This window comes from Centruroides sculpturatus, unplaced genomic scaffold, assembly GCF_000671375.1.
Source record: "Centruroides sculpturatus isolate CEXI.00-Female unplaced genomic scaffold, Cexi_2.0 scaffold1218, whole genome shotgun sequence".
Lineage (NCBI taxonomy): Eukaryota > Metazoa > Arthropoda > Arachnida > Scorpiones > Buthidae > Centruroides > Centruroides sculpturatus.
Window position 1 is genome coordinate 42,068 of NW_019385458.1, and position 13,514 is coordinate 55,581.

Here is a 13,514-nt window from a genome sequence, read left to right on the forward strand (position 1 = left end):
CATATTTAACGTATTAGATTATTTTTTAAATATTTAATATTGTTACTAAAAATGAAATTATAGCATTATTTTCAGAAAAATGACATAATTATCTAACAAATAATTATAGTCACCTTAGTTTGAAGTAAAAAGGAGAATGCATAAAAATTCTTACTCGTTACAGCAGAAAAGTGTTTTGGTTTAAATAAAATATAAGACAGGTGGACTTTTATGCGAAATAAAAATAGTAACCCGAATTTGATATACTTTAATTAATTAGAATAGATGAGTGACGGATCGAGCACGTGGAGGGCTCCGAGCGCAACCTAATTTTCAGGTCTTCCTCGTTCTAAATACTAAGTAACGCTATCAAATCAATCTATTACTTAATTTTAAAAAAACTGATCAATTTTTTAATACAGGTAGCCCTCGGTTTACGCCGCAGTTCTGTTCCTACAAAAGCCGGCGCAAATCGAATCGGCGTAAAACGAACCCATATTTACACTGAGGTATAGGGTTAGGTTCCACATAAGTGAAAAATACGCAAATAATTTTGTTTATTAATACATTATAATACAAAGTACAAATAAATTTAATTTTTAAAATGTATTTTATCATAAAATAAAGTTAAATGTTTTTATTAAAAATTTTAGTTTCGGATCTCTTACATTTTTCGGAAAAAGAATCCATCTTTAATTGTTAACATTTTTGTTTTCTTTCATTGAGAATTTCGGAATATGGTCGAATGGATGCGACGATGCTCCTTTTTACATTTGCAATTCGTTCCCAATCATTGTCTTACTCACAAAGTTCAACCGTCAAACTTTTCATAGTCGAAAGGATACGTTAACCCGACGTAGAGCTACAGACGAGCGGAGACACTGATTGGTCGACCACCGGTCGCCGTAGCGCATATATAGCCCTAAGGTCAGTTTAAGCGGGAAAATTCAAGGTGGCTAAGGAGAGATAAATATCGTCTGGCCAACGAGAAGTACATTTGTCTCACTAACGATAATTTGTGATCGCCGGAAGTGCTATTGCGTCGTAAGGTGTTTTCCTGAACGAACTGATACGGGATACATTCATTGGCGCTATGGATTCGGACGCCATTTATTGGACTATTAAGTTTAATATTTTGACTCGTGGGTACCTAAACGTTTAGTATTTTAATATTAATTTAATGCAAATGTATACATACCCAATAATATTAAACAGAAAAAATAAATATATTCAATAAAAATCTTTGTTTTAACGAATGTACTGTACAATGTCGCGGCTCGGTAAATACGTCAACACTGAAACGAAAATCAGTCTGGCATAGGGAAAATCGGGGAATTACACAGCAAAATCGCAAATTGTACAACGGCGTTATTGTGAATCGGCGTAAATTGAACCGGCTTAAACCGAGGGTTACCTGTACTAGATGGTGTAATTATAATAATCAAATGGTCGTTGCTATTCTTTCTAATAAGTAGTAATCACAATAAACATTTCTTACTGTATGTAACAAAAATAACAATTACTTGATAACGTTTCCTTTACAAATGAATCCAACAACGAGTTGCGTAACTTTTCCGGCTAAACTTTGAAATTGTGTTTGGCGCCATTTGTAAAGCGATTTTAATTTAAAACCTGTTTATATTATTATCACAAAAGGGAAAAAGTTTAATTTTGAGGGTAGAAATGAGTTTTATAGAAAATTCTAAATATCAATACACAGTAAAATCTTCAAGTCCAACTCGAGCTACGACACGTGACCTCTTGTATCTCCTCACTCCTTCGGACTGTAACAACTATAATTTAAGGGCATCGATCTCCCTAATACGAAAACCTCCGTGCAAAATTTCAGAAACGTTCGACAAAAAACTGAGGAGTTATTAAGCCTTAAAATGCGTGAACAAAGTAGTACACCCCACGCATTAACAAACAACCTTAGATACTGGAAAAAAACAGAAATATTTTTGCACTTCTCAACGCTTGAAGGTTCCTGAATGAAAAATATAAAAATCTTCGAGGGTAATTTTTTCATTGATTGACACTTTTCCTCTGTTAAGTTATACTCAGCAGCGGAAAAGTATAAATTCTGAAACGCAGTAAGTGTGAACATTAGAGAGGTTGAGGCGCACGTTTTAAACGTGTAAACGTGTGCGTGTGACGTTCGGCGCCGCTTTCCCGTAAGCCTAAAAGTTTTACAATGGTGTTTGGATAGTCGGTGGAATCACGCTCGACATTCCAAATACCATCGTCAAACTTTTAGGCTTACGGGAAAGCGGCGCCGAACGTCACACGCACACGTTTACACGTTTAAAACGTGGTGCGCCTCAACCTCTCTATTAAAATTTAAAAATATATAAAAGTAATTTAAAATATTATAATTAATCAAAAAAGATGTTGATTTATTTAGGAAAAACCTCTTTCATATTTCGAAAAAAAAGGAAAAACCTGTTCAATTTTTAGACTCTTATAACAGAATAAGTCGTCTCTTATTCTTAAAACAAGTAAAACGGCCAAGCCATTTGTGGGACGAGACTATGTCTCGAACTTGTAAATCTCGCACTCGCTCCTGTTTGTAGAAACAGTCTCAGCATTTCGTATTTTCTTTTGACCCGGTTCTCGGTGTTCCGACTACCTACAAGTCTGGTTTATTTTATATGCGCACAATTTGGGCACAAAATACTCTGTGCCAAATTAAAACTCCCGACGTGTATCCTTCATACCTCTAGGGTGTGCTGCCGTCTAAAATCGTGAATGAAGATAAATTGATAACAAGTAGAAGATCAATTATTTCGAAAGTTCAACGCGGTCTTTGTGTACTTCATTCGTGTAGTAACGATGTACTGTACCGTACATAATTAGAACACGAGTAGCGGATACTGCTAATAGATGAAAAACTCATTTAATAAAAGAAGTTCGTGTGCTCTATAAAATGTTATTTTATATTTAAGAAATAAAATATAACAAAGATAAACTTCATTTTAAAATTATACACGATGCTATTTAATATCACAAAGAATTAAAACATATTTGCAAATTAAATGCGAAATTTCTAAACTACTAGAGGAACCTTTCACTCTTGCTAGATGTTTATAGCTACCCGATGAAAAGAGAAGTCTAATTAGCTTTTTAGCAACTATAGGGATCATCTACCATTTCTTTCCACGCCATCTTTCATTTTACCGATTAGTAATAAACTATTAAAAATCACTTATATTTTGCAACATTCTAGCTATACGTCAGCACAGATGCGGCATATTACATATAATTACGAGCAATAAAATTTCGAAAAAAACAACAATTTACCCTTTCCAAGTTTCGAGTCAACTAACGACAATTCCATTTGTTATAAACATGAAAGTATTTTTCTTATTAAGTATTTATATACAATTATATTCCATTATAGAATACTTAAAAACTTTCTGCAATAAATTCCTGAAAATAAACCATAAATATATTTTTATATAACAGCTTAATCATTAAAATAATTTCTAAAATTAAATGTGTATATAAATTTCTATTGATAATTTTATATTCGAATGAATTTAATACATAATTAAGATGAAAAATAGGAATTATCGTAACGATAATTGCGCCTTCAATTACGAAAATTGCGCAATTTAAAGTTAAAATAATTTAAAAATTTTATGATTAACTTACAATTTTTTAACCAGTTTTATGTTTAGATATTAAACTAATTTTACACAATAAATGGAAGATTTATTTATATATAAATAAGCACCTTGCTTGTGGAATTCATATAACTGATTCATTTCATTTTCCAGTTTACCTTTAGGAGTGAGTAGCGGTTTCATAAATTAAAATATTTATTTTTAGTATGTAATTAATTAAGTTATTTAGTGTATAAAGAAATTTTTGTAGTATTAAAACAATTTTAATGAATTGTATATTGATTTATTAAGTTTTTCGTTATGACTTTCGCCACATCAATACAAATGAAGCTAAACCAACGAGCAATTTAATGAGTTGATCAAATTTTAAAATTATATTTTGTGTGTCTGAATGTAGCATTAAATTATATTTCGAGGTGTCTTGTTATTTTCAGAAATTCGAGTACAAACCAAATTTTATAATCACCCCACTCACTAGTAGCCAAGTTCATAAAACCACCGAACACCGGTAGTTGGTGTCTAATACGTAAATAGAAAGACCTCCCGGAAGGCACGTCCTCTGGCAAATTGCCCGTGTGTTGCGTTGCCTTATTCCATTAATCCAATCTGATAATAATGACGTTTCTTGTGTTTGAGATGTTGCTTTTCGTCTCTAATTTAGGCGAATCAATTTTATTGCAAGACTGGATCGCTCGTAATGGAAAGTGTTGTAGGTCGTCGGACCTGAAATTTCTCTACTGTTGATTATTCAAATGGGTCATCGTATTCTAGCATCAAAACTTAAGTTTGTCTTAGTTAGCAATAGTGGACCAGGCGGAAAAACATTAATTTCTAGCATATTAACCTTTAACATATGAAAAGATCTACGTAATGTATTTATACCATTAATTACAGGAACACCGTGAGTGAATGATGAAGCAATTCTGTAGAATCCTTTTAGTTCTACTTGTTTTAAGTGCAATAATAGGTAAGATAATTAATTCTACCATTAAATTAATTACATCTTATATGACCAGATACAATCTTTGCAATTATGTAAAATATTTTTCCACAGCTTCCTTCTCGGATTCTCAAGTGGAAGGTGCTTGCAAAAATTGTCAGCGTCAGTGTAAAGGTCCAGGGAAATGCATGAACAATAGATGCAGATGCTACGGCAAACGTAATATCTATGAAGAAAATGCAGAATATAAGTAGAATGTAACGATGTATGAAAAACTGTCCTTATTCTCTCGAATAAAATATAATAGAAAGCATTAAATTTAGATATTCTGAGTTATTATTTGCCACTAAATACAAAAATACATATTGTTTATGAAAATCTGATAAGAAATTGTATTGAAACATTATAAGAGATACAACAAAGAATGGAAAAATGTAGACGAATAAAGAAGCAGTTTAAAATTATTATTTTTTCATTACTTTATAAAACGTTCTCTATTTCACAAAGCAGTGGCACGATTTAATCTTCGGTGCAGTTGAGTTACTTTTATTTTTAAACATTTATACAAACATTTAATTAATAAGAAAAACAAAGTTTACAATGAAACATTTCTAGAAAAACTCAATATTTACATTACTGTTAAATACATCCCTAATTTTTGCTTTCTGCCGACAAAATTTAGAAGTTTTTCAGACATAGGGTCATAAATCCCTATCGAGAAGTCGATTTTGTAGGGTAATGTTTTGAATAAAATACAGTTTTAACTCATCTAAAAACAGTATACTATTGGGTTAATATTCGAAACATCATTATATATCTTTCGTTGATACCGTCGTAAATCGCCAATAAATATATGATCGTCCGTATAAATATTAAATAAAAAAACTTTTAGATTTTATACCATTGCTATTATTGTTCGAGATATTGTTTAAGTTTAGCTCCATATTCGATTTCGTGCCAATTTCGCAGGCGAACAAATGATTGTTTTCGAGTAAAACGCTGTAATCACCCAACATGATTTCCTACGTTATTACTGGATACGTCTACACGAATTATACATTACACTTCATAGCAGAATGTATCCGTATTAAATTTCTTTCAATAAAATCAAGTGTTTGGACTAGTTTACAATAAAGAGGCAAAGTAAATTCTACTGTTTATTTATTTATTTTTAATGGATCTTGAATAGTTTGTAAGAAATTTGTAATCTTTTGAAAAATGTTTTTAGGAAGTCAAATTTCAACAGTGCCTCCAAGTAAAATATAAAAAAAATAATGCCTTCAGAAATTCGAATGAATCGAACGTCAAGAATGATAAATGAAATTTGGTTTTTCTTAGAAAATTTCATAAAAATATTAAAAATTGGAGGAAGTAAGACGGAAACTTCCTTTGCTTTCTTCGTATTTCTCCAAGTTCTGGGTGCTGAGATGGAACGATTTCCTATGAAGAAATAAGCATCCACGATTTTTGCAAAATTTAAAAACCTATTTTGCAACTTTCCTTTTGCAAAAGAAGATAAGAAATAGAGAAGTTCAGTGAAAAGACTTTAAAACGTCAGTCAAAAGATGTAAATGACATTTGTCGAATATGGTGGCGATAAAAACCTATACAAGTCCCACTACGAGAAAAAGTTTCGAGTGGTATGTAATTTAAGTCTTAAAAACTTTTTATTTATATTTTAAGGAATAAAACATCTCCACATATAGGTCAGTATTAGTAATATTTTAATTTAAAATAGTAATGTAATGATTTAAAATACGAGTTTAAATTTCTGGCACAGAGTGAAATTGATTGAAGCATTATTTAAATTATAAATTGTTTCGATTGCCTTTCAACTTTCTTTGTATTATTTTCCCGACAAATTTCGTTTCTCTCTAGAAATTTTAAACAGTGTAAAAGCTTCCGCAAAAAAAGAAAATTAAATTATTTTGTAAAGTGCCGAAATTCTCCGTTTAAATATTGAAAAAGTTTAGCAATGAATTGCGTAACTTTCCCGGCTGTTATGACACTTTATCTTAAATATAACTTTTATATTATTAATCATAGTAAATAAAATTATGCGCAACACGCATACCTAAGCATGATGAACGCATTTATGATTAATTATAATAATCAGATCGGAGGGCGCGGGAGAGGTCAGTTTCGCGATTAAATACGATTCCTCTCCAGCCATGTTTCCCTCGACTTTAGTCTTTTCTATTGTTTAAATAATTTATAAAAAAAACTTTTTTTTTGTTTAATCGAGATCTTTAATTTCTCCTTTCGAGTTGTAAAAAGAGATTTTCATTTTTCGATTGATAGTCTCCATTCGGACCTCTAAGTTGACTTCCTTCCGGGTCCTCACACCGGTGATGTTCAATACGTTTCCTGTGCGTTGTTTTTTTACGATCGCAACGGTGAAATACCCTTAAGATTTTTGTTAATTTTATGCAAAATCGCTTACGAATGTATGTATTTTTCATTGTTAAAAGTGTAAATAAACTGACTCCATGTTTATACTTTAATGAGTTTTTATTGGTTACAATGTTTTCTTCTACTCTCGTTTAAGTAATGTTCAATGTTTCGTAATAGTTTGGAAGTGTAAATTAATAAATTTGAAGTGTTGGACATCGTAAGCTCTATTTTATTGCTACATTTTTCGCGTTACTCAACTTTTATGGAAACACCTCGATTATTTTGCATTTGTGAGAACCCTCGCTTCAACCAAAAATAACACGTTTTTGTTATTGTGAGAATACGGGCGAGGGGACTGAGCCCTCTAATCGTTGGGCTGGTAAAACCCGATCTCGAGGTCGTTGGCTGGCAAGGAGGGCAAATCGAGTGGGGAGTGCGTTGGTAAGTGGCAGAAGTCCATGGACAAACAAAAGAAAGGTTTTAACAGACGACAAGAATTTATTATATAACTAAACCTAAGATTAGATGCGGTTAAATGAGGTTACATATACACTCCTCTGGAGGGGATTGACAAAAGTTTCTAATCAGCTCTCATGCTGACCTAATGACTTACCTCTGTCGCTACTTCCGCTGAGAGAGAGTTTACAATAATCTATAGATACCTTTATATTCGTTAGTCAAATTAGATGACACTCGTTCGATCGGAGAGAGAAGAATTCGAAGAGGACTGGAGGTTGTATGGCATATCTTCATATCGTTGACTTGCACGGGCCGGGACAGTCCGTTTGTGGAGATCCACTGTACTTGGCACCATAACCGTCAACATTGAACGAAAGTTTTTGAACAGCTTTTTCTCACGACGAGGGTATAAAAGAGAAAGTCACAGGAAGCTCGGGAGAGCGATTAATCAGGACGTCAATCGGTAGTTGTGTGCATTTCATCTCCAGGACCTTCATAACCCGGACTGGACCCGAGAAGAGGAGAAGACACCGGTTGGAAACCCATCTGAGACAACGACCCGTCCATATGAATGAAGTTCTCTACATCGACTCTCCAATACGCCAGAGAGGTATTTAAAAGAGGGCTGAAACTTGTAAACTCTCTCTCTGCATAAAGTGCATTAGAATAGGGAAATTAGGTCGAGCACGCGTTTCGTAAGAATTTATCGTTCGCATTCGTAACTGCATTTATTCACTTCAGTTTGTAACCGTATTTATCCGTTTATAGATCTGTATCTTCTAAAGTTAGTTTATAATAAATTTTATATTTTGTTATGTTAAAAACCTGTCTTTTGATCGACCACGGACTTCTGCTACTTACCAACGCACTCCACACTCGATTTGCCCTCCTAGCCATCCAACGACCTCGAGACAGGGTTTTACCAGCCCGTGCAGATTAACTGGTTAGAAGGGAATAACTCCTGACCCCCTGCTTATCTCACATTATATATGTTTTGATAATTGTCAACTACTACCTAAGAACATCTCGTTTTACGTGTTCTCGACAACGAAAGCGACTCTTTCCCGCAATCTTTTAACCTCCAGGCCGTATGCTACCGATTTTAAAATTGACGGCCCGATGAAGCAGTCGTCACCGGCTTATTAACCCGCCACGGTAGGGCTGTGCCGCCTATCAGAATTAACTTCGTCGACATCGAACTTCTTAAGTTCCTCATATTTAGATTAACTTCGACGACGACCCCTGGGAAAATCCTACATTTCACCTCTACTTCCAGGAAATTACCACATCGAATACTTATCATAAACTCCTATAAACTGCCAAACTTCTCCCGTCTTTCACCGTCGAAAGACTGATCGAATCCTCTCCTGCCGATCAACTAATTTCAGGTGTTTATGTCTCCGCGCGATATCACGTAAACTCTCTCTCTCGCAACCACCTACAGAATATAGGTCAGTAATTTCGATACAGTACGATGTGTATATATTACGTAACCTTTTTTCTTTCAGTGCATTACTTCTGTCAGTTCTCCACCCGGAATCCGATCGCTTACGCACGCGACCGCTCGCGTGACCTAGTTTATAACAAAAACCCAGTGGCGTACCGTAGTGGGGGCAGCAGGGACGGCCCGCCCCGGGCGGCACTTTTTAGGGGGCGGCAAAATTACCTTTTAGGGAGCGGCAAAATTTCACAATAAATAATAATAATATCTTGTAAAAATTTGAAACATCCTAATCTATACTTGCATCGCGCCTACGATACTGCTATCGTCCGGACAGTCCGGGAATCGGCTCGCCGTCGGAGTAAACTAGTAATTTTTTCATCCGAGGAAGTCCTGCGAAACCTGTTGATTTTTTTTTTTTTTGTTTTTGCTTGTATGATTCATTCGCGTTCATATACACCACTAATATTCAATGAAACTATTTTAAACAAGTCGCTGCACTACCACCGAATTTTTCATTGCTTGTTCTGTGACAAAACTGAATTTTGGTTTTTTAAATTGAAATACCTAAATAAGGGGGGCCGAAATTTTCCTCCGCCCCGGGCGGCTGACACCCACGGTACGCCACTGCAAAAACCGTTCGACTTCTGTGTCGAAGGGACACAGTGGTGGCATCCTGACGAGGCATCGAAGAAGCGCCGACCCTCCGGTCACGCCATCCTAACGTGTAGCATATATGAAGGAAAATTATAAGAAATTTTCATAATTCACATTTAGTAAACTGTACCAGCCATTTCCATAGTTTATTCTGACCTGTTTAGTACAATATAAATTCGAAAACACCAGAGTATTAGCATAGCATGTTACATTTTTACGGTTTACATTGTGACCATTAAATACGACAAACCAATAAGTAATATAAACTAATAATTTAAAATATGGTGTAACAGGCCATAAACAGAAATTTCAGAATTTATAATCATTATCATTTTGGAAATTAGAATGAAAGTACAAAGAAGCTGACACTGCAAATTAGTCCCAATACAAAGACAGTTTTGACTAATGAAATACAATAATATTTCCTGTAAAAATAATAATAAACAATTATAAACTGTATTATTTACAAATAGAATTATGTAAACAGATACTTGCATTAATAAAGTCTTTTTACTTCGAGGGATGGTCGAGTCGTCTTCCTTCAGAACGTATCTCCTCGTGCCCAGAACGTAATTTTCCAAGTACTTGTCCCAACTGAGCTTTGAAATATCGAAATTGAAATTCTGAAATATAATTTCGATCACTTGTTATAGTTTATGACAAGTTCGCTTATTTCTCAATAGACACGAAATTCGATTATTTTTCTATTTTCCAGTTTGTGCCGTCATCATTTCATATTCTGACAGAAAACTGAAATTTACTAATACTCCATGGCTGAAAAGTCAGTTAACCGTTGAAAAATTATACTGCAATTATTCAAATAATTATGTACAAATACAATTCCTTTAGATACATTTCTTATTCGCCAATTCTGTTATTTTGTAACAGTGGCGTTGCAAAATAATTTGATTTTTACACTTAAATCTTCATAAGAGTTTATGTATTTCCGGTAGTTGTATGGAGATGTATTGAGTAATTTCTTTCCAGAAATGATTATAAGACTTCGGTTTCACAAGTTTTATTTGCTAGCGTGTGCCTCGCTCGAAAAACGGTATATTATGTTTTAGATATTGTAGCAAAGATTGCTACTATAACACTGTTATTGTTGTACTGTTTAATCTTATTAATTTGTACTACTGTTATAATAGCGATAACTGTTTAATTATAATTAGCAATTCTTGTTAATATTTAACGAGCATAATATAAGTAAACGAAATATAAAATACTGTATTACGTTCGTAACATGGAAAATAACCCTACCTGCTTATCTTGTGTCGACATGGATTTAAATAATTTCTCCACGTTATCGGCTCGAAACATCCATTCTCTTACACAAAAATATTCTAATACTTCCANTTACGACCCTCACAAATGCACGATCAGCTTTAAAAACAACATACATTGGTTTTCTGCGGACAGCAACTTGAAATGTATCGTATAACATTGCAGGAAAATAATGCTGCATCGCAATGCATACACGATTCCAGTAATAATTCCTCTTAGATACGTTTTTTGGATATAAAAATGCATTCTTTGAGGGATAATTCCAACATAGCAAGTTTAAACACTCCAAAAGCTTGCGCCAAGTTAACGGATTTATTGATCCTGAAGTGCAATTGTATACTGGGATATCATCTTCTCTGAAAAAAGAATAATTTCTCAGGTTATTTATTCATGCTTTCCGCATAAAATTAATGAATTTCTAATGTTTGTTCATTTCTTACAAAGGGATTAATATACTAAAAAAAGTGTTTTCTGTTGTTTTCTAGTGTAGATTCGTTGTTTACACTTTACAGAATATTTTCTAATCGCACTTGTTTATGTGAGGATTTTAAATTGAATTTATATTTTGCCACTTTATAAAGATTCGTGTATGTAATACTAACAGTTTTATTGTTAATATTTAGAGAAGAATCTGTAGAATGAAAATTAATTACGACGGCCACAAGCATCACATGTCAGTCTATAACTCTAAGACACCAGATTTGAATTAGAACAAGAAACTCCAGGAACAATTTATGAGAGATCTGTTCTAGATATGCCTAGTTCATCTGTAAGTATTTTGCCACCTTTTTCAAAGGTTTCCCCTCTTGTCCTAATGGGGGTACCACCTCCTAGCTCGTCCCGCCGCTGCGAACATCCTCTCCCGTTCCTGCTCCTGCAGGCATCTTCGTAACTGTTCTAATATAGCCTGACCTCGCCCTACTCCTCTCTGGGGTGGAGAGGTGAAGGCCCCGTAGCCTCCGGGGTTCGACTGTTGTCCCCTTTCTTCTTTTTGGGAGGACTCCTTTTCCTCTAGGAGACGCTCGCTTCTTTCTATGGCGAAAGCCACCGCCTCCTCCACCTCTCTTCGTAGATCCGGATCCACTCCCCCCTCGTGGGGTAAGATAATAAGTTCCGGATGTCCCGGTCGGGGATTTCGAGTCGCTCGTAGAAGAGCAGCCCTCACGACAGCGGGGTCCACCTCCATTCTCCTGCCCTCTCCTCCTCTATGGTTGGGAGCCTCTGCCATGGTTTCTCTGTTGAATATAAGAGAGAAAAAGAGTAATTAAATGACCAGAAGCGTATATATCTGGTTCTCCTCTCCTTTTTGTTTCGTTTTNTTTCTTTTAGGAGGCGACTTCCCCGCTCTATGGCGAGAGCCACTGCTTCCTCCACCTCCCTCCGTAATTCCGGATCTACATCCCCGCCGTGGGGTAAGATAATAAGTTCCGGATGTCCCGGTCGGGGATTCCGGGACGCTCGTAGAAGAGCAGCCCTCACGACAGCAGGGTCCACCTCCATTTTCCGGCCCTCTCCTCCTCTATGGTTGGGAGCCTCTGCCATGGTTTCTCTGTTGAATATAAGAGAGAAAAAAAAGTAATTAAATGACCAGAAGCGTATATATTTGGTTCTCCTCTCCTTTTTTTTCGTTTTTGAGGAGGAGAACCTCATTCATTTCCGAATCGCCTATTAGTCCTCCGTATCCGGTTCGGGCTCCTCAACAGCCCCTCGGTTTCTTACGGGGATGATGGTTACGACTACCGTTAAAACATGATTTTCGAGCATTCGCTCTAACATTCTTATACTCAAGGTCATGCAATCTCTCATTCGTATAATAAATTTTAAATCGCCGGTTACGCTTCGGGGAATAGATTCCCATTGTATCACTTTGCCTCTTCCGCGAACTTCGATTCTCCCGCGGAAGCGTCCCGAATCTTTACGGTTCCCTACGTTTTGCACAATGATAAGGAGGGGAGAGTTTTCATCGATGGTTTCCATCTTAATAACTTGGATGATAAAATCTCGCCGGTAGCAGTGGAGACACGTTATCCACGTGAGAGGTAGGGCCACGTCTATCCCTATGATAGACATCCGAACTGAGTCATGATTCAAACAATGGATGTAAGAATGGTTCTCGGTCAGATGCGGAATTATTTGTTGATATACTCCTTCCCAGTCACAGGCCTCGTCCAAGGAAGGGCAAGAGCACGTTCGAAAAGAGCAATGCAATTCGTGAACCTTTCGGTCTTTAAGAAGTCTCTTTTCTGGGCATCCGTTTTCTTTATAGATACATGGCAAAGCGATAATTTCGGCTAATTTCTCTAAGGTTAAATTTCGAAAATTTCTTAATTCTCCCCGGCAGACTGGGCATTGTCTGACTTGGGTTTTACAACGAGAACAGATTGTATGTCCCTCTGGACATTGGAAAGTAGGGGGTGTCATGTAGTCATAACAGACCGGACACTCGAACAAGGCCATTAGAGCGGGTTCCGGAAGGGATTCTCCGGTCGAAGCCTGTTCTGCGGATGTCCCGGCTTGGTCTTCTTCCATTTTCGTCTCTATATAAAAAGGAAAAGAAAAGTTTGTTGAGTCTCTGTTTTCTAACTAAAAGATTAATACATAAGGCTACCGCTTTGAGAGGTTAAATTTATCTCGCGCCGTTTTATAATCGTCTCATTTGCGAGGGAATTGTCTCCAAACCGACGGGAAGTGTCACGGATTCTCCCCGTTTAGGTAGGGTTACTGACTCCCGCTC

The 13,514-nt window shown here is 35.7% G+C and overlaps 2 protein-coding genes across 2 annotated transcripts; both read right to left on the bottom strand.

Moving 5' to 3' along the window:
* Positions 1-9,585: 9,585 nt before the first annotated feature.
* On the bottom strand, positions 9,586-10,840 carry LOC111639189 (putative fatty acyl-CoA reductase CG5065). Its single transcript, XM_023384989.1, has 3 exons — positions 10,757-10,840; positions 9,992-10,119; positions 9,586-9,921 (listed from the first exon to the last, which is right to left on the bottom strand). The coding sequence occupies exons 1-3, from the start codon at positions 10,814-10,816 to the stop codon at positions 9,837-9,839; spliced, it is 273 nt and encodes a 90-aa protein (XP_023240757.1). The 5' UTR covers positions 10,817-10,840; the 3' UTR covers positions 9,586-9,836.
* Positions 10,841-12,448: 1,608 nt separating this feature from the next.
* On the bottom strand, positions 12,449-13,309 carry LOC111639192 (E3 ubiquitin-protein ligase Siah1-like). The gene has a single exon (XM_023384992.1). It carries the CDS (start codon positions 13,307-13,309, stop codon positions 12,449-12,451), a length of 861 nt encoding a protein of 286 aa, XP_023240760.1.
* Between the last annotated feature and the right edge of the window lie 205 nt (positions 13,310-13,514).